Source organism: Papio anubis, chromosome 20 (assembly GCF_008728515.1).
Source record: "Papio anubis isolate 15944 chromosome 20, Panubis1.0, whole genome shotgun sequence".
Taxonomy (NCBI): Eukaryota; Metazoa; Chordata; class Mammalia; order Primates; family Cercopithecidae; genus Papio; species Papio anubis.
The window spans coordinates 14956112-14977113 of record NC_044995.1 but is presented as its reverse complement, the minus strand read 5'-3'; the positions used below and the strand labels follow the sequence as shown (position 1 = coordinate 14977113).

The 21002-nt window shown below is 46.1% G+C and overlaps 1 protein-coding gene across 2 annotated transcripts; it reads left to right on the top strand.

The window, feature by feature from the left end:
* Positions 1–1102: 1102 nt before the first annotated feature.
* On the top strand, positions 1103–17641 carry LOC101010582 (CEA cell adhesion molecule 6). 2 transcript variants are annotated; one of them, XM_009194579.4, is made up of 6 exons: positions 1103–1378; positions 2253–2612; positions 6893–7171; positions 7612–7866; positions 11745–11861; positions 16188–17641. In XM_009194579.4, exons 1-5 carry the CDS (start codon positions 1315–1317, stop codon positions 11819–11821), a joined length of 1035 nt encoding a protein of 344 aa, XP_009192843.1. In that variant the 5' UTR covers positions 1103–1314; the 3' UTR covers positions 11822–11861; positions 16188–17641. The 2 variants fall into 2 exon arrangements, with proteins under 2 accessions (XP_009192843.1, XP_009192844.1); XM_009194580.4 differs by lacking the exon at positions 11745–11861.
* Positions 17642–21002: the final 3361 nt, after the last annotated feature.

Here is a 21002-nt window from a genome sequence, read left to right as displayed (position 1 = left end):
TCACACATGCACATTAGCAGAAAGCCACATCCCAATATTCCAGCATAGATACTGTCTTTGGAAAACAACCAGAATTCTACAGCAATAATCGCAAGGATAACCATCAAGTACTGAACACCCGCCTGGGCACTGGGATCCCACAGCAGCTCACTTACTCCCAACAACTCTGGAGGGTGGATTTTACCATCCTCCTTTTACAAATAGGGGTTTCAAGAATCAAAGAAGCCAAGTGACTTGTTCAAGTCAATGTAGTTAAGTGACAGAGCCAGTAGCTGAGCCCAAGTCTATCTGGATATAAATTCCATGCTTATGTCACTATATAAGCGTTTCCCAAAACTCATTTTAGGTGAAACATAAACTTTGTTTAACTGTGTTTATTTTAATACATGATAGGAAAAAAAATAAGCACACATCAAATCTCTAATTTCATGGACAGTATTGTGTAAGACAAAAATACTTTGTCTTCAGCTCCTGGCCTCAGGTCATCCTCTCACCTCAACCTCTTGAGTAGCTGGGATCACAGGTGTGAGCCACTGAGCCCTGCTAAGACAAGGATGTTTTGTAAACTAAATTTAATTACAAAAAAAGTACGAAGTAAATAATAATAAAGGTGGTAACGCTGTAGAGAAAATCATAAAGTTGGTCTAGAAACGTCTGGGGTCTGGATGACGATACTACAGCACCATGTAGCTTCATTCTCAGTTACTCCCAGGAAATTAGGGTCACATAGCGCTGCAAAAAGAATGACTCAGAATCTTAGACCCGGGCTTTAGCCCTAGATGTGTCCATTTCTAGGACCCCAAACATCCCTGTGACCTCCTTGCTGGGAGTAAATCCAACCTTCCCAGACGTGTGAGAACACTAGGAACATCCTGCACACATAGAGGGGTTTCTCTGTTACAGAGAAAATAACACCAGGTTTGAGAACCCTGGGGACTCTCTGTGTGGTGCTGACAGACCCAAGGCCCAGACACAGCAGAGGTCTGCGCTGGGGAGGGCGGGTCATCGTGTTATGGAACAGGGGTCCAAACATGCTTGCTTCTCAGAGCGTCTACTGGAGAACTGAATATAAACAGAAGGGGAAGAGGAGGAGGGACAAAAGAGACAGAAATGAGAGGGGAGGGGATAGAGGATTCCTGAACAGAGACCGCACCCATGACCCACGTGACCCTGGGAAATGCTCCTACCCTGAGAGGAGGCTCAGCACAGAAGGAGGAAGGACAGCAGAGGCAACAGTCACAGCAGCCCTGACTACAGCATTCCTGGAGTTCAAGCTCCTCTACACAGAGGAGGACAGAGAAGACAGCAGAGACCATGGGGCCCCCCTCAGCCCCTCCCTGCAGAATGTGTGTCCCCTGGAAGGAGGTCCTGCTCACAGGTGAGGGGAGGACTCCCTGGGAGTGGATGGGAGGAGGGAGCACAGAGACTGGCTGGGGTCTCCTGGGGAGGACAGGGCTCTGAGAGGGGACAGAGGGCTTCTGTTGAAGCCTGAGGAAACAGAACACCAGAGAGGGACAGAGGTCACAACAGGAAAGTCGCACTAAACTGGGATTAATAAAAAAGGAGGAAAATCAATTGATCATGTTTTCCAAGTTAATCATCATTGGTCACTACAATTTGAAAAATGACAGAAATCAGAACTGCATCAGGGTTATACTCCAAATGAAAATATAACCAGGGCAGTAAACACTGCCCTTACTCACCAATCAGAGGTTGAAAAATAACCACCAGGCACACTCATTAACTCATCCACAAGTATTTGCAATGAATTTTAGTCAATGGCATACAACAAGCATCAGACAAGTCTCAGTCATCACAGAGTTCATGCTGTCATGAAGAGGAAAAAACACAGGCAAAGAGATCTGGAATGTGAGGTCAGGTGTTGACAAGAGCCCTGGAGGGAACAGAGCAGGGAAAGGTCAGAAGGAAAAGACCCAGGGTCTCTAGAGGAAGTGTCAGGGGAGGGGTCTCCCTAAGATGCCCTGATGTGAGCAGGACCTGAGGCCAGCGGGGAGGAAGCCGTGCAGTCCCCTGGGGAAGAGGATTCCACACAGGGGAATGCCAAGGTCAGAGGTGCTGAAGGAATGGGTGGGGGTCACACTGCTGACTTTGACCCAGTAGGACAGACACACACACACGCACATATGCTCCAAGGTGGAGGGGTGAAGAGACCTGCTCAGGACCCAGGGCCCCGTTTTTCCACCCTAATGCATAGATCCCAATATTGACCGATGCTCTCTCCTCTCTCCTAGCCTCACTTCTAACCTTCTGGAACCCGCCCACCACTGCCCAGCTCACTGTTGAATCCAGGCCGTTCAATGTCGCAGAGGGGAAGGAGGTTCTTCTACTTGCCCACAATCTGCCCCAGAATACTTTAGGCTTCAACTGGTACAAAGGGGAAAGAGTGGATGCCAAACGTCTAATTGTAGCATATGTAATAGGAACTAATCAAACTACCCCAGGGCCCGCACACAGCGGTCGAGAGACAGTATACTCCAATGCATCCCTGCTGATCCAGAACGTCACCCAGAATGACACAGGATCCTACACCCTACAAGCCATAAAGGGAAATCTTGTGACTGAAGAAGCAACTGGCCGGTTCTGGGTATACCGTGAGTGATTCCCCATGACCTCTGGGTGTTGGGGTCAGTTCTACTTCCCACATACGGGATTGTCAGGCCTGGGCTGTGCCTGTGTCCCCTCTGCATTACATCCTGGGTTGGGGTTTGGACATTTAGTGCAGGACACACATGGGGGAGACAAACTTCCACAGATCAGAATTCTTTTCCTGCATCCAGACCCTGCAGACACTCACTGCAGAGGAAGGACAGTCTGATGGGGGGACGCAGCAGGGGCAGATCAGTGTCAGCCGAGCACCCCATGGTCTCCCCATGGACCTGACCCTGAGAAAGACCCTGGAGAACTGGGTCAGGGCCTGGCCTGAGGGGGGCCCCCTGGGATCCTCATGAGAAGCTCAACTCTTCCCAGAACTGAGCCCCTGTGCAAAGCACTGTCCCTGGTTCCTGATTCCAGGTAATCCTAGGGAGTCTGTGCTAGGGCTGTGTGGTGGCCTCTTGGGCAGGGCTGGCTGGGAGCAAGGATGTGAGCTATCCAAGGGCCATGACTCCTGGAGTTGGTCACCAGCCAGGGCCAAGCACCCAGAGCGTCATCTAGCCAAGGATAGGGCCTCCTCCTTCACTTGAGGCTCAGCATGGAAAGGACAGATGGAAAAAATTACTAGAGTATGAGCCCACTGCCTTAGAGGACATAGGTTACTCCCTGGGAAGTTCAGAGTCCCCAGGGAGAGGAACAGAGAAGAGAGGATGCTCCCGGCAGCTCCATGTCCACCACGGATCCGGCCCAGGGCCCTCTCCCGGAAGCAAATAATCATAGATGCTGTTCACTTGGGCAGTTCCTCTGTGCAGAGCTGAGACCAAGTGACTGTAAATATTTTGAGGTTAACTCACAACCTCACAGCCAAATAGCACTTATCCTACTTATTGAAAGGAAATTGAGGCACAGGGAGACAGTCACTAACAAGGGTCACACAGGCCGTAGGCGGCAGATTAGAGACATATGAGGTCTGTCTGCAGCCAGAACCGCCTCCTCTCCTCAACGGGGGGTGGGTGGGGCTGTTTGTTGTCAGGCATTTGCAGACCTGAGACCAGTCATGGGTTCACTTCCTTTTGTCTTGAGCATCCCCAGCTCGGAAGTGGAGATTCTGGTCTGGAGAGTAAGAAGGAAACAGAGAATTAATCAGTTTTACTCTAGAACTAAATCACCTGCCTCAAATAACAGAGTCAGTGCTGGGATTGTCCAGGTCTCTCCCTCCGATCCACAGTCCCCTCACTGCACCTGAAATCCTGTGTTTCCCGATGTGTTGGTGTCATTCACACGGGAGGATAAAGGAGAGGACTTTGCTTTCTCTCCCCACTCACACCCTACACCGGCACAGGCCCAAAGTGAGACACACGCTCACTCAGGAGTTCTCTCATGAAGAAGGGAAGAAAGGAAGAAGGAATGAAAAAAGGATCCATAACCTCTTTAGAGACCAGTTCCTGGTGCAGAATCCTATGAGGTTCTGGCCACACCTGTTTCTTGTCCCTCAGGGGCTGAAACCCATATTCCATCCCTCTGAACCCCTGTCCCTAAACCTACCCCATCTCATGTGACTCTGGGGTTCCTTGGTCATTAGAGGGTTTTCAGGTCTCTCTGGTCCTGGCCTGGGGCAGCCAAGAGGCTCCTGGTCCCTGGGGTCTCTGAGGTCACTGTAGCCCCCACTGCTCACTGCCATAGGTATCTCTGGCTCTTTCTGCTCCTCTATGTCCCTCATTTTCCTCCCCTTTCATTCTAGCTGGGATGCCCTGCCCTGCACAGCTTCCTCCACTCTTAGGCCTTCTCCAGAAAGCCCCTCTAACAAGGCCGACTGTCCTGTTCCCTTCCTGCTCACACTGTGTCCCGGCCCACCTCCCAGGCAACAGGGAAGGCACAGAAATCAGCTGGAGCAGCCGCCCCTGCCAGGTCCCTCGCAAGCCACTGTCCCCAGGTCACCAGGGGAACGAGCTTCCACTGTGTCCCCATAACAGGGCTGTTTCCCCTGGTGAGGCTGACATGTGGAACAGGCCACGGGACAGGGATGAGTGACTCAGCGACTCCTCCATACAGTCTCTACTGACTCACCAGGGGCTCAGAGGCAGGATGACAGGTCCGCTTTCCCCAAGGCCCAGAGGCTAATTTCACCCATTGACTCCCAGACTCATCTGGATGTGAGGCTCACACCCTCCAGTCATTCCCCAGGACCTTCCCCAGGTGAAGCCGGCCAGGCAGGTGCTGTCTGATGGGTTTGCTGCCCATTCCACATACACCTGTGTCCTCGTGATGATGCTATCGTCATACGGTGGGATCCCTTGGACTGAGAAGTGCATCAGTCACTGGAGTCTCACATAGACTCTGCCCACTTTAGATGAACTTAAACTCTCCTTGTGTTTTCTGAGGTTAACAGGAGATGAAGAAAGCATTTCACATGCCTGTTTTGGGCTTCTTCCCTATTTGCCTAACTCTGCACAGGAATTAGGGGCAGGGAGCTCTTTCTAAATTTACTAGCATAACACACGTTGCTTCTAATTTGGCATCGTTCCTTCCTTTATGTAACTGACACACCTAAGACTTCCTAACTGACTGGCTCTATCCTCCTAAGAGGACTCATGTGCCTCTCTCTACTCAGGGAGTTGCTAATTTCAAACCAACTTCAGCATCTTCATTTGAGGACAATGTGATCCTACTGGAATTTACAGCACACCTAACCCTTAGTATGTTATCAAGAAAAATATTACTTCCAGCAATTGATCTTCGATCTTTAGGCCATTAGTAACAATCTCCACTTATGGAAAAAATTAAATGTTTCCCCCAAATTTCTTTCATTTTTTACTGTATTCAGAACATAACATGAGGTCTAAACTCCTGACAAATTTTTCAAAGCAAATTACGGCACTACAGGTCAAGCATCCCAAATCTAATAATCCAAAATCTGAAATCTCCCAAATCCAACACTTTTTGACCACTAAAGTGATGCTGAAAAGAAATGCTCACTGGAGCATTTTGGATTCTGGGTTTTCAGATGTAGGATGCTAAACGGGTAAGTCTACTGCAAATGTTCAAGAATCCAAAAACAGTCAGAAATCCAAAACACTTTTGGTCCTAAGCCTTATGCATAAGTGATACTCAGTCCGTATGAACTATAGGTACCAAGCTAAACAGCAAATCTCTAGAACCTCATCCTGTGTAACTGAAAGTTCACATCCATTGACCAACTCCCCATTCTGCCTCTCCCAACCCCTGGCAATCACCATTCTACTCTGATTCCATGAGTGTGACTACTCTAGGGACCTCATATAACTGGAATCCTGAAGTATCTGTCCTGTGAGTGACTCATTTCATTTAACATAATGTCCAATGGGAGAAAATATTTGCAAAACTTCTTCCCAAGTTTCTGTCTCATATCTGTCAAACACACATGGTCCTTGAGGGTCAGATTTGCAGCAGTTCATGCTCCCCGTTTCCACCACTCAGCTCTGCATTTGCAAACATCCACATGTATTTATGGAGAGATCCACAGAGTCCTCACCTGCCCTCCGCAGAGGGAGAAGAAACAAAGTCAAAGAAAAGGAACATGGTTCTGCTATTAAATTCAGGCAGCTCCTACCTGTCCCCCTCACTGTCTTCTAGATCATTCTCTGAATTCTGCTCTATCTTTAGGGGTCACAGGCTCAAGTCAGTCATTATTAAACACCTGGGAAACACTGCCCACCTTGTGGTTCCACTGCCTGATGACTGAACTGACCTCCAGGCTTGCCCCTGGTGTCCCCTGTGTTAATTCTGCTGAAACAGCCAATCCCAGGCCAGGCTGAACAGTATCCTCGGGGTTTAAGAACAGTAAGAAGTCCCATCGTCACCCATCTCTAGAATGTCCTTAGAAAAGGAAGCCACACAGAAAATACAGCCCGGGGGGCAAAGCAGGACTAAAGCTTGAAAAGACCCAGCACCTGAATGTTTCAGGTGAAGACCCCAAGGGAAGCCAGGCAGGCAGTTGGTCAGGGAGAAACCAGAAGAAGCACAGGGGCTGTGACCCCAGGTCCTGTGTCTGTCCATGACCCAGTGCTGCTGCTCAATTCACACTTGAGAAAGACTGTGCTTCTCCCACACAGCGCAGGCGGTCTCACACAATCTCAGCCCTCAGATCATCATGCATCTGTCGTGTGACACATACACCTGCCATGGGCTTTTAAGGACTCAAAGGGGCTGAGAGATGAGAGATGCCAACTCTGATTGAAAGATGTCTGCGGAGGAATCACAGGTGCCACACAAGGCAATCTTCTCTCTGTTCTCTGCACAGCGGAGCTGCCCAAGCCCTCCATCACCAGCAACAACTCCAACCCCGTGGAGGACAAGGATGCTGTGGACTTCACCTGTGAACCTGACATTCATAGCACAACCTACCTGTGGTGGGTAAATGGTCAGAGCCTCCCAGTCAGTCCCAGGCTGCAGCTGTCCAATGGTAACAGGACCCTCACTGTACTCAGCGTCAAAAGGAATGATGCAGGAGCCTACAAATGTGAAATACAGAACCCAGTGAGTGCCAACCTCAGTGACCCAGTCATCCTGAATGTCCTCTGTGAGTATCTTCTGTTCCTCTGTGGCCCGGGCCCCCAGCCCAAATTCACACAGCCAGAGTCCAGGCCTCTTGGTCCCTCTCAGGTCCAAGCACTCAGACCCTCACCCAGGCTTGCCATGACTTCCTGCCCTGAGTAAACGTGGGCAGACCAGGCCTTGACCAAGAATAGGAGGTGAGGGGCTGTCTCCTGTGCTACTTCTACTCAAACACCCATTCCCATCATCACTCATCTCCATGATGTCCTTAAGGCTCAGGGTTCACATTTTCTGATGGCAGAAACAGGTGAATGTCTCAGACGTTGGCTCAGGGGACATAGCGGGGGTTTGGTTGAGACTTCAGGGTTGTGACATGGCTCGGGGGACACTGTTGCCCCTCCACAGACCAGGAACTTACACTTCCCTCTGACGACATCATCTGTGGCTTTATTCTTTTTCCTCCAGATGGCCCAGATGTCCCCACCATTTCCCCCTCAAACTCCAATTACCGTCCAGGGGAAAATCTGAACCTCTTCTGCCACGCAGCCTCTAACCCAACTGCACAGTACTCTTGGTTTGTCAATGGGACGTTCCAGCAATCCACACAAGAGCTCTTTATCCCTAACATCACTGTGAATAATAGCGGATCCTATATGTGCCAAGCCCATAACTCAGCCACTGGCCTCAATAGGACCACAGTCATGATGATCACAGTCTCTGGTAAGTGGATCCACGAAGCACTGGCATCACATTTTCAGGTGGAGTGTGGCTCTCAGAGAAGAGCCAGGAAGAAATTTTCTTTCCCAACCTGTGTCCAAGGGGCACAAGCAAATCCCAAATTCTCCCCTGAACCCTCCCAGTTCACCTCTGCAGACTCTCTTCCCCTTGTCTACTTTTGGTTTTTATTGTTTTTGCTTTCTGATTTCTCATGTCTGACTTCGGGTCCATCCTGCAATGAGAGGAGGGGGCTCCCTCAGCCCTGAGTCCTGTGTAGTGAAAGGGGATTCACAGAGGAAAAAAGAGGAAGAGTCCTCAGAGTCAAGTTGCTGCTCTCTGTCACCAACAGTTCCCTTTCTGTCACTTCTTTGTGTTCTTTTACCTACTCTATAAGCTATAAGGGACAAGGAGGCTTTGAAATGAGCTCACACTTTTTCCTTAAATGAGAAGAGGAAGCCCCTTGGATGATGGAGGAGCAGCTCAAACTCTGCCCCTATCTCTGCTCCCAGCGCCCCCAGTGACTGACTGACCCTGCCCTGAAGCCACCTAAGGTGAAACCAGGGCATATGGAGAAGGTGCCCAGGTGTCTGTCCTGAATCAGGCTAAATAAAGCTGCTAATCAACACCAAAGCCTCCCCTGGATCAGGCTGCAGGAAAATGGGAAGACATGGAGCCTCAGGGCAGACTGCTGAGCTGTGTCCTGGCTCTGAAGTCACTGGCTGTATAAGGCTGTGGGCACAGCACATGGGACACAGCACAGAGGACAGCAAGAGATGCACACTTGGAGACATAGGGAGATTCAGCCTTGGGGACTCTGCATGGCAGGGAAGGGACAGTGCCAAAAAGTGTGTATTTATAGGGAGGGTAAGACTACCAGCCACTGTATATATCTAATGTAGGACTTACCATTTTAACCCTTCCACATGTGCAGATCCGTAGTATTAAACACATTCCCATTGTTCTGCTACCATCACCACCATCCACCCACAGAACTCTTTTCTTCCTCCCAAAATGAAACTCTGTTCCCATCAAACTCCTGGGCAGAGCTGCCCACCTGTGACCCACAGCCAACCCCTGAACTCACCTCTAGACTTGCTTCTGATCTCCTGCTCAAACCCCCATCCCCATCATCACCCATCTCCAGGATGTCCTTAAATAGCAAAGCCTCAGAAAAAAACACATCTTGGCTGGGTGGTGTGGGACTGTACAGCTGAAAGAAACAGCACCTGCATGTTCCAGGTGAGCACCCCCAAAGACCAGGCAGTCAGCCAGTCAGGGAGGAAACAGGAGAGGTGCCAGAGGCTGTGGCTCTCAGTCCTGTGTCTGCCCATGACTCAATGCTTCTGCTCTATTCACAGTTAAGAAAGTCTGTGCTTCTCCCACACAAAGCAGGTGGCCTCATGATCTCTGAGCCCTCAGATCGTCATGCATCCATCTTCTGACACACACACCTGCCCTGGGCTCTTAAGGACTCGGGTGGGCTGAGGGATGGGAGATGCCAACTCTGATTGAAAGATGCCTGCAGAGGAATCAAAGGTGCCACACAGGGCAACTTCTCTCTGTTATCTGCACAGGGGAGCTGCCCAAGCCCTACATCACCAGCAACAACTCCAATCCTGTAGCGTTTTCTACATAGAAGTTTAAGTTATCTGTGAACAGAAATAATTTTACCTCTTCTTTCTGATTTGGATGTTTGTTTGTTTGTTTGTTTGTTTGTTTGTTTGTTTTTTGCCTAATTTCTCCAGCTAGGACTTTAAATATTATGTTGAAGAGAAGTGGTGAAAGCAGGCATCCTTGTCTTGTTCCTGGTCTTACAGGGAAAGCTTTCAGTCTTTCTCCATTGAGTATGCCTCTATTATGTTGAGGTGGTTTCCCTCCATTCCCAAAGTGTTTTTATTTATAAAAGAATGTTGAATTTTGTCAAATGTTTTTACTGGCTAAACCTTATTACTAATTATAGATTTTTTGTGTGTTCCCAGGAATTTGCCCATTTCATCTAGGTTATCCAATTTGTTGGCATACAATTCTTTACCGCACTCTTTTAATCTTTATTATTTCTGTAGAATTCGTAGCAATGTCATCAATTTTTTGAGAGTAGGTCTCACTCTGTAACCCAACCCAGGCTGGAGTGCAGTGGCTTGATGATAGCTTACTTGCAGGCTCAACCCCCTGGGCTCAAGTGATCCTGCTACCTCAGCCTCCTGAGTAGCTGGGACCACAGGCATGTACCATCATGCTTGGCTAGTTTTAAAAAAAAAAAATTGGTAGAGATTGTGTCACCCTATGTTGCATAGGCTGGTCATGACCTTCTGACCTCAAGCAACCTTCTTCCTTTGACCTACCAGGGCGCTGGAATTAAAGGTGTGAGCCACCATGCCCCCATTTTCATTTCTGCTTTCTTAATCAACCTAGTAAATGACTGTCAATTTTGTTGATCTGTTTTGAAGAACCAACTTTTGGTTTCATCGACTCTCTTTACTGTTTTTCTAGACTCCGTTTTATTTATTTCAATTCTAATTCTTATTGTTTCCTTCATTCACTATCTTTGGGTCGATTTTGTTCTTTTTCTATATCCTGAATTTGTAAAGTTAGGTTGTTGATTTGAGGTCTCTCTTTATTTTCATGTAGGTATTTACCACTATCAGTTTCTTGTACAAGATTCTTAACTTCTCTGAGCCTTCAATTCTTTAACTGAAAATTATAATAATTTTCATCACTAGTAAATGGATGGAAAAAATGAAAATTGAAATAACAGTGCCTGTTTCATAGTATTGTTTTGAAGATTTAATGTAATATTTGATTAAGCCTTCAGCAAAATGCCACACACAGAGAAAAGCTTCATAAATATTAGCTATTATTATTACTACTGTTACCATTAACCTTGAAGTCAGGTAGTCCTAGAGTCAAATTCTAAATCCCCTTGTCACTAACCGTATGACTTTGGATAAGTTTTCTCATCACTCTAAGCTTCTGTCTTTTCATCTGTAAAATGGAAATAATGTCTACCCAAGAGGGTTATTGTGTAAATCAAATGAGATACAGGTTGAGTATTTAGCACAGGGTCTGGCACCTAGGACATGCCCCTCAACAGTAGCTAACATAGCATTAACCATCACCCTTATTGACTGATGAGGTCTAAGCACCAAATGGAAACCCACTAGGACATGGTTACTGGCTAAACATGGGAGAGAGCAAAAACCCTGCAAAGAATCAAGCCTGGTATGTTAGCTTTCATCCACTGAGCTGCAGCCAAGACGGGATTAGAGGTGCAAGATAATTCACCAGGGAAAACAGCCATGAGGGAAAGTGGAGCAGCAGTGAGAGCAGAGCCTAAGAGAGCCCTTAGACAACAATGCAGATCTGATTCCTGAGAAGGAGGGAAGTTTCAGATAGCGGTGCAGTTCTGAGTTTCTTCAAGACCGCTGGGGAGTCCTTGAACCCCTCACCCATGAGAGTGAAGCAGGGTCTCACAGGCCTGGGCTTGCTTTCTTTCCCCTGGTGGGAGCCCATGAGCAGTGAGTTATCTGGGCAAAAGAACATAGTAAACTCAGAATGCACTAGCCTGGGCCTTCTGTCAGTCAAGTCCCTGCCATAGAGATTCAACAGACTCTTATTCATGACATGCAAAAACAGCAATAAGACTTTCTCAAATTTTCAAAGCCTTCAAAAATGTCCAAGTGCAAAAAGACCAGGATGAAATTAACAGAAGACTGATCACCAACCTAGAAACATGGTGAGAGAGAAAAAATTGCAACCTTCCCACAAAACTAGTGTATTCCTTGAAGGAACAAGTCGAGACTACTTCATGTTGACAGCTGGTTCTTGGGGCACCCCACTGTAGAATAACATCACCTTCATTCCTTCTCTTTTCTTCCCACAAGGAAGTGCTCCTGGCCTCTCAGCTGTGGCCACTGTCGGCATCATGATTGGAGTGCTGGCCAGGGTGGCTCTAATATAGCAGCCCTGGTGTATTTTCGGTGTTTTAGGAAGACTGGCAGGTATGATGGCCTTTCCTCTTGTCATGTTTCCTGCAGGGCTGACCACCATGCTTGGGAAAGGGAAGAAAATTCTTCACTTATATCTGGGACTGGATCTCCTCCTTCTACCCCTAAATTTCTGCTTCTCCCACTAATTCCTGCAGGTCTCTTTTTTCCTGGTCTGCATGCTCCCTGGACCCCACTGTCTCTTAGACATAATTATCTCCAGCCTCTGTTCATTTGCCTCCTAGAGTCAATACATTGTCAAAGCCTCTTCGTCCTTTTTTAACATCACTCACTTGTGTCATTCTCTCCATTCCCATAAACCCCAGTAACTATTCAACGTCCTGCTTGACCCCTTGTTGTAAGGTTGGAATCTTTCTTTCATATGACTGCCTCATTACCTTCCTAAAATCTAGTTCACTCACCTACTTAAGAAGCCAAAGGGGGCCGGGCACAGTGGCTCACGCCTGTAATCCCAGCACTTTGGGAGGCCGAGGCGGGTGGATCATGAGGTCAGGAGATCGAGACCATCCTGGCTAACACGGTGAAACCCTGTCTCTACTAAAAATATATCTATCTATATATACATACACACACACAAAAATTAGCCGGGCATGGTGGTGGGCGCCTATAGTCCCAGCTACCTGGGAGGCTGAGGCAGGAGAATGGCGTGAACCTGGGAGGCAGAGCTTGCAGTGAGCCGAGATCACGCCACTGCACAGAGCGTGACTCTGTCTCAAAAAAGAAAAAAAAAGAAGAAGCCAAAGGGGCCTGCTCTGGCCTGCTAGATAAGTTCAAATTTCTTCTCTTTACCTCTACTTCCTAGTATAATTCCTCCATCTTAACTAGAATCTGACTCTCTACACACCCCTGCCCCTTTACCCCGGATGCACATAGAATTCTTAGTTTCAATGTTACACCTAAAAACAGGGTGATCTCCCCTCCACCACCCGCACTGTTGACTTACCCACACCCTTCATCGCAAGCAACCTCTTACTTCATGGAAAACAAACACTGTGTCGTATTAGCATGTGAACTTTGGACACATCCTGCATGTGGCTGAGAACCTTTTCCTGACGATCAAATCATGTGTTCATAACAGATACAGAAATGAAGAAGGCAAGGTCCCTACCCCCAGGGAACAGAAAGCCCAAGACAGGAGATAAGACCTGAAAAGGATTCATGATACCAAAGTAGAAAGGAGTGAAGGCCACAAGAAATCAGAGAAATCTGATAGGAAATATAGCTACACATTGGAATCACTGAGAAACATTTTTTTAAAATGGATGCTCAATCCCCAACCATCAATTCTGATCTACTGGTCTGAAGTTGGACCCAGGCATTGGTAATTTTTAAGCCTCTCCAAGCCGGGCGCGGTGGCTCAAGCCTGTAATCCCAGCACTTTGGGAGGCCGAGGCGGGTGGATCACGAGGTCAGGAGATCGAGACCATCCTGGCTAACATGGTGAAACCCCGTCTCTACTAAAAATACAAAAAACTAGCCGGGCGTGGTGGCGGGCGCCTGTAGTCCCAGCTACTCGGAGGCTGAGGCGGGAGAATGGCGTGAACCCGGGAGGCGGAGCTTGCAGTGAGCCGAGATCGCGCCACTGCACTCCAGCCTGGGAGACACAGCGAGACTCCGTCTCAAAAAAAAATAAATAAATAAATAAATAAATAAAAATAAAAATAAAAAAAATAAGCCTCTCCAGATGCTACTAATGTGTAGCCAGGATGGAGGACCCCTGTTCTAATAGGTAGGACTTGGGGCTAAACTCATGGTTTTCAGCTAGGAGGATTAGAATTGCCTCTGGAGCTTTTTCAACATACATAGGCCTATACTTTGTTGGCCTTATCCATTAATGGGCTCCACCAAGAACTCAGTCATCTAATTGAGAAACAGAAACTAAATGGAAAAGCCGCCTTATTTGATATGTTCCATTATATGGGAAGCACTGTCAAATGATAAGTGATGCTAAACCTTCTCTAAGTTATATTTATGGATATGTTATTGATGTGAGTGTTCCAAAAATTATGAGATTCCGAGAAATCCGATAGGTTATAAGCCATAATGTCATATGCCACAGAAGTAATTAAATGTCTATGGGAGATGCATTCTTATCATAAAGAACTCTCATCAGCATCAGATGTTTAACCATACTCATTTTCAATCTTTGTCATTCACAACAATCGTTTTTGGTTTTGTTTTGTTTGGAGGGGTTGTTTTTGTTTTTGTTTTGAGATGGAGTTTCACTCTTGCTGCCCAGGCTGAAATGCAATGGCATGATTTCGGCTCACCACAACCTCTGCCTCCTGTGTTCAAGCGATTCTCCTGCCTCAGCCTCCCGAGTAGCTGGGATTATAGGCATGGGCCACCATGCCTGGCTAATTTTGTATTTTTAGTAGAGATGGGGTTTCTCCATGGTGATAAGGCTGATCTCAAACTCCCAACCTCAGCGATCCGCCCGCCTCAGCCTCCCAAAGTGCTGGGATTATAGGCATGAACCACCGCGCCCAGGCCCTGACAATTGTTTTGATTCTTCCTTAAAGCATTTGCAATCAGCTACCATCCAAACTTTCTTCTTCATTGAGGGTGTTTACAGAAAAGACTCTGACATGCAGTCTTGAATACAAGTTTCTGATAACATTAAAATCATACCATTGGACTATTTAAGAATTTCCAAAATTTTAACAAACTGATAGCTTCACGAAACTGCCAGCCAAGAGCAAGCAGAGAAAAGAATTAATTTCATGGGACTAAATGACAGCAATGAAAATAATATTTTTATGATTTTTTATTTGAAATTTTGTGGATTCTTTTAAGTGTTTTGTTGCCCAGATTTCAGGAAACATTTTTTCTTTTAAGCTATCTACAGTTTTCAGCAATTTGGTAAAGTAGACTTTTGTGAACAAAAATTGAAACATCTACATTTTCTCCCTACCTGACTGCTCCAGAATTCGAAAATTATTCATGAACATTTATATTTTATAATAATATCTTTATTTGCACAATATAGTTATTGATGTTAATTGTTATAAAATAATTGTTATTAATTAATATTTATTAAAAATTATTTTATGATTGATTAATTAATTTTATTAATAATTAATGATTATTTAATGATTAATTATAATTGTTAATTAATATTTATATTAAATAATAAATATAATAATATAGTTATTTGCTCAACAAAAATCTGCCCCTTTTATAACAGGATACATTTGAAATCACTGGTTATATTACCCAGCCTTTGATTGGGATGTTATATTTGGGAATATACACAAATGAAACCATAGGCACTGCTGGCAAAGTCTGAAGTTGCCCTTGGTTTGGCTTCCTCGTGTCAAGAGGTTTCTAAAAGTTTAATCTGAGATTCCTTATAAAAACTTCCAGTAAAGCAAACTTAAAAAGACTCCAGGCTGGGCGCAGTGGCTCACGCCTGTAATCCCAGCACTTTGGGAGGCCAAGGTGGGTGAATCATGAGATCAGGAGTTCAAGACCAGCCTGGCCAACATGGTGAAATCTCGTCTCTACTAAAATACAAAAAAAAGAGAGAAAGAAAAAAGGCTGGGCGTGGTGGTGAGTCTGTAATCCCAGCTACTCAGGAGGCTGAGGTAGGAGAATTGCTTGAATCCAGGAGGTAGAGGTTGCAGTGAACTGCACTCCAGCCTGGAAGTGCATACATAGGCCTGTACTATTCATGTGCGTACATAGGCCCATACATAGGCCTATACTCCTATTCAAGGAGAATTGCTTGAACCTGGGAAGCAGAGGTTGCAGTGAGCTGCACTCCAACCTGGGCAACAGGGTGAGATTCCATCTCAAAAAAAAGAAAGACCATGTGGTCAACTGCTACTCTTGCTGCACTTACATAAAGAATGAGGCGGCCAGGCATGGTGGCTCAAGCCTGTAATCCCAGCACTTTGGGAGACCAAGACGGGCGGATCACGAGGTCAGGAGATCGAGACCATCCTGGCTAACACGGTGAAACCCCGTCTCTACTAAAAAATACAAAAAAACTAGCCGGGCGTGGTGGCGGGCGCCTGTAGTCCCAGCTACTCGGGAGGCTGAGGCAGGAGAATGGCGTGAACCCGGGAGGCGGAGCTTGCAGTGAGCCAAGATCCAGCCACTGCACTCCAGCCTGGGCAACAGAGCGAGACTCCGTCTCAAAAAAAAAAAAAAAAGAATGAGGCCAAGTTTGATTAGACTAAACTTATTTGGAAAACAAATATGTCTTACTGGGATTATCTTTGGTAGAAATAGAGATGCCTACGAAGAGAAAAAATATGTTGAAAAAAACTATAGTACATCTGTTATGACATCACAGCTCTGCTTATTGTTTTTTAGTTTTTATTATCCCATAGATTGGACTGGACCCTGAATTCTTCTAGCTCCTCCAATCCTATTTTATCCCATCGAACCACTAAGAACAAGGTCTGCTCTGTTCCTGAAGCCCTATATGCTGGAGATGGACAACTCAATGGAAATTTAAAGGGAAAACCTTCATGCCTGAGGTGTGGACCACTCAGAGACTTCACGTAACTAGAGACACTCAAACTGCAAACCATGACAAGAAATTGACAACTTCATGCTGTGGACAGCTTTTCCCAAGATGTCAAACAAGACTCCCCATTATGATAAGGCTCTTACTCCTTTTAATTTGTCCTTGCTTATGCCTGCCTCTTTTACTTGTCAGGATAATGCTGTCATTAGTATTTCACAAGAAGTAGCTTCAGAGGGTGACTTAACAGAGTGTCAGATCTACCTTGTCAATCCCAGTGTTTTACATGAGAGATCCTTTAGTCCACCCAATGGCTGACATTAGCAGCATCTTTAACACAACTGTTTGTTCAAATGTACAGTGGGGTCCTTTTCAGAGTTGGACTTCTAGACTCACCTGTTCTCACTCCCTGTTTTAGTTTAACCCAGCCATGCAATGCCAAATAATGGAATTGCTCCCTACCAACTGAACAGGGAGGAGTCTGTGCAGTTTCTGACACTTCTTGTTGAACATGGCTAAATACAACGGGTATCACTGAGACTAAGTTGTAGAAATTAACAAATGTGCTGCTTGGTTAAAATGGCTAGACTCGTCGGGCTCGTTCTTTGTTCTATTTTAGTTGGTTTGCATCTTGCCTATCCAACTCTTGGTATTACCCTCCTAATAGTCATACTAGTAGTCATACTCCCTGGTGTAATGTAATCTCTAAAAGCTTTAAATGTTTGCATGCAGCCAGCCATCGAATAGTGAATGGTCTCTTTGGCTGGAATTACAAACCTCAAAGAAATGCATCATCAGGAGAACATCCTAACCTATGAAGGTACCCTAGAGCTTAAAGTATAATAATAATAATAATAATAAAAACCTATGAAGGATAAAAGCCCCAAATGGTGGTAACTTATAATAGCACTAATGCTTTAAGGTTTGGTCCCACTGTCACCTAGGTGAGCGCATAGAGCCAGTCATGCTAAATGCTACATACTCCAGCTGAAATTTTAAGGAAGCAGATAGATCCAAAACAGACCAATTTAAAAAAAAAAAAAAAAAAAAAACGGACATTCCAGTTTACTTGAGTTAGCATACTATGGGGGTCTCCTCTACTTTAACTTTTACAAAAAAAGTAATGTGAAGTAATGTGATGTTAACCAACGTATTTATTTCTGTGGTTCTGTTTCCTTGTTCCGATTTGACAAAATCCACTGTTCTTTTATTGTATTGCCCAGGGGGAGCTATTACTGTACTTGTAGAGTGGAGCTGCCTTAATGCATAAGTCACAAATAAAAGCCAATTAGATTTATAACTAAATTTGTTGTAATTATATCTCCTGACGTGGGTTCACAGCCAGCGATGGCCAGTGGAGTCTCTCTGGCTGCATCATTCTCTCCCTGACCCTCCTGCCTTCCTCTTTCCCTTACAAGGGCCCTTCTGATTACACTGAGCCCACCCAGATTATCCAGAATAACTTCCCATCTCAAGATCCTTAACTTTATCTTATCTGCAAAGTCTTTTTGCCAAATAAAGTAACATGCACATGTTCCAGGGATCAGGATGTGGACATTTTTAGGAGGTCATTATTCTGCCTAACACAAGTAACTTTCATAAACATCACCCACAACAAAAATTTGCTTTGCCTGCCTTCTATGTCTCACTTTGCTGTCTGAATCACAGGCCAGAGCACAGACTTCAAGGTGAAACACACCAGCTCTGCTGTGAACTGCCTGGATGATCCTGGACCACTCACTTCACCTCCCACAGCCTCTTCTCATTTGCAGCACAAGGATGAGTCTTACTGTATCAGAAAATGACAGTGCAAGAGTAAATTAAGATGTGTAAGGTATTAGTCACACAGCCTGTACCCAATGAGCCCTCAGGAAACATTCCTTTCAGTCCCTTCCTTTTAACATCCCGTTTCTTTCATCCTCACCCATCTGCTCCTTCATCTTCTTTCTCTTCAGCGACTTACACAGTCTACCCTACCAGTTAGCAAAGAAGCCAACTACCCATTTTCTCATGATTCTGCTGGAATGGTCTTGTGAGGGAGTCTGCTATCCACTCAAGAAAGCCCACATTATTTATATGGAGAGGTCTGTTTAGAACAAGAGGTCCTTGGCCGGGCACGGTGGCTCACGCCTGTAATCCCAGCACTTTGGGAGGCCGAGGCGGGTGGATCACGAGGTCAGGAGATTGAGACCATCCTGGCTAACACAGTGAAACCCCGTCTCTACTAAAAATACGCAAAATTAGCCGGGTGTGGTGGCGGGCGCCTGTAGTCCCAGCTACTCGGGAGGCTGACGCAGAAGAATGGCGTGAGCCCAGGAGGCGAGGAGGCGGAGCTTGCAGTGAGCCCAGATCGCGCCACTGCACTCCAGCCTGGGGGACAGAGCAAGACTCCGTCTCAAAAAAAAAAAAAAAAGAACAAGAGGTCCTTTTTATGTTCACATAAAATGTATACATATGGCCAGGCGCAATGGCTCACGCCTGTAATCCCAGGACTTTGGGAGGCTGAGGTGGGTGGATCACCTGAGGTCAGGAGTTTGAGAACAGTCTGATCAACATGGTAAAACCCCATCTCTACTAAAAATACAAAAATTAGCTGGGCATGGTGGCAGGTGCCTATAATCCCAGCTACTCGGGAGGCTGAGACAGGAGAATTGCTTGAGCCCAGGAGGCAGAGGTTGCAGTGAGCCAAGATCACACCACCACGCTCCGGCCTGGATAACAAAGAGTGAAATTCTGTCTCAAAAAAAAAATATATTTATACATACTTCCCCTTAAGTTACACATACCTGTCCCAATTCTGCCCTGTTAATTTGTATGTGCCCTTCCTTAATCATTCTTCTTTAGTCTTTCCCTTTATACCTTGTAATCTAGGATAGCACAGAGACAAAGCTAATGACCTAAGCCACAAGAGGGGATTTTTTTTAGCAAGATGAATGCTTTCCATTAAAAGAATTAATGCTTTTTTCGGCAAAAGGAATGCTAATTTGCAAGGCACCCCTGAAGGCTGTTTTTAGGCTTGGCTTTTGGAAAAATCATTTGCGCCTACAACACATTTTTAGGTGTTCCCCAACCAGGAGATAATAATTACCACAGAAGCCACATTCACTCCGTGTATTCCTGCTGTTGGATAAATGTATTTTCACAGAATGTTGAGCATGAGTTACTCCTCCCCAGTCCTTCCTGGAAGTTAAACTTCCTCCTTAACCATCTTCATCTCCAGGTGGACTGCCAGGACTCTGGCTGGAAAATACCTCCCACGCTGGATGGCCAGGGTGGCACCTTTGCCTATTCCCATAATTATAATAGCTCAGACTGATGCAGCCCTCACTACGTACCAGGCACTATCCTAAGAGCTCTCCAGCTAGCTACAGTCCTCACAAAACATCCTGAGTGCCACCATCCCCATTTTTACAGACTTTTAAAACTGAGGCAGAGAAGTGAAGTAGTGTATCCATTGTCACCCAGCCCCATAATTTAACCTCATTCCCCTCCCCATCTGGGCAGAGGACACCCTAAGATTTCCAAGGTCTCCTGAATGACATTCACCTTCCAGAATGATTTTTGCCCCCTCTACTCTCAGGATTTGACAAACAGCCAGCATTTTGTTTTCTGTCTCACCCTTCACTTATGCACCTGTTCCCTAATGCCACACTCACAACTGCCACACTCAGACCTGCATAAAACCTGGCTTTTATGAACTTCAGTCTCTTTTGGAAGAAAACAGGACCAGGTTCCCAGTCACATAAAAAGTCATTTTTACTCCACTGTCAACTACTTGCACAGCCATTCCTTGGCCACAAATGAGGGACGCTAGGGACAGAAAGTGTAATGAGAGGGAAGTAGGAGGAGGGTGACTTCCTGGAATGGTCCCAAAGAGGAGAAGATTTCAAATCCAGAAGCAGTCACAAAACACACCCAGAGTATGGCCTTTGAATAATGACAGCCCCACCTGTCTCTTTCCATGCCTGGTGGCCTCTATCTTCCTTCTCAGACTGCCCCTCCTGCCCTTGCTTTCTTACACCAATACTAACCACCTGGGAGCTGGGGCCATACCACAGCACATAGCACTGAGTGGTCAGGGTGCAGGAACTGAAAAGGGAGAAGAGTGTTTAACTTACGGGCGTCTGACTCATCTAGGTACACACCACCTGGGCAGGAAGTGGATTAGTGAAGACCTGTGCAGGACTCATGGTGATTAATCAAAATGAGTGGCTGAGGCAAGGGTCTGACTCAATTGAGGTTTATTTAGCCAGAGCTTGAGGGCACGCCCTGGGAAAACACGAGTCCTAGAAAACCTCTGCGACTTGCATTCTCTCTGAAGTGGTTTTCAAGAGACCATGTTTTCTCTTTTTTTTTTTTTTTTTGAGATGGAGTCTCACTCTGTCTCTTAGGCTGCAGTGCAGTGGCATGATCTCAGCTCACTGAAAGCTCCAACTCCCGGGTTCAAGCAATTTTCCTGCCTCAGCCTCCCAAGTAGCTGGGATGACAGGCACGTGCCACAACACCCAGCTAATTTTTGTATTTTAGTAGAGACAGGGTTTCACCACTTTGGCCAGGCTGGTCTCGAACTCCTCACTTCAAGTGATCCACCCACCTTGGCCTCCCAAAGTGCTGGGATTACAAGCATGAGTCACCGCACCTGGCCGATGCCAGGTGTTTAT

Excerpts from the sequence above, each read along its gene's own strand:
- LOC101010582 (XM_009194579.4), top strand. The coding sequence starts at position 1,315 with ATGGGGCCCCCCTCAGCCCCTCCCTGCAGAATGTGTGTCCCCTGGAAG. Across the intron at positions 2,613-6,892 it reads TGGCCGGTTCTGGGTATACC|CGGAGCTGCCCAAGCCCTCC; the intron begins GTGAGTGATTCC and ends TTCTCTGCACAG. Across the intron at positions 7,172-7,611 it reads AGTCATCCTGAATGTCCTCT|ATGGCCCAGATGTCCCCACC; the intron begins GTGAGTATCTTC and ends TTTTTCCTCCAG.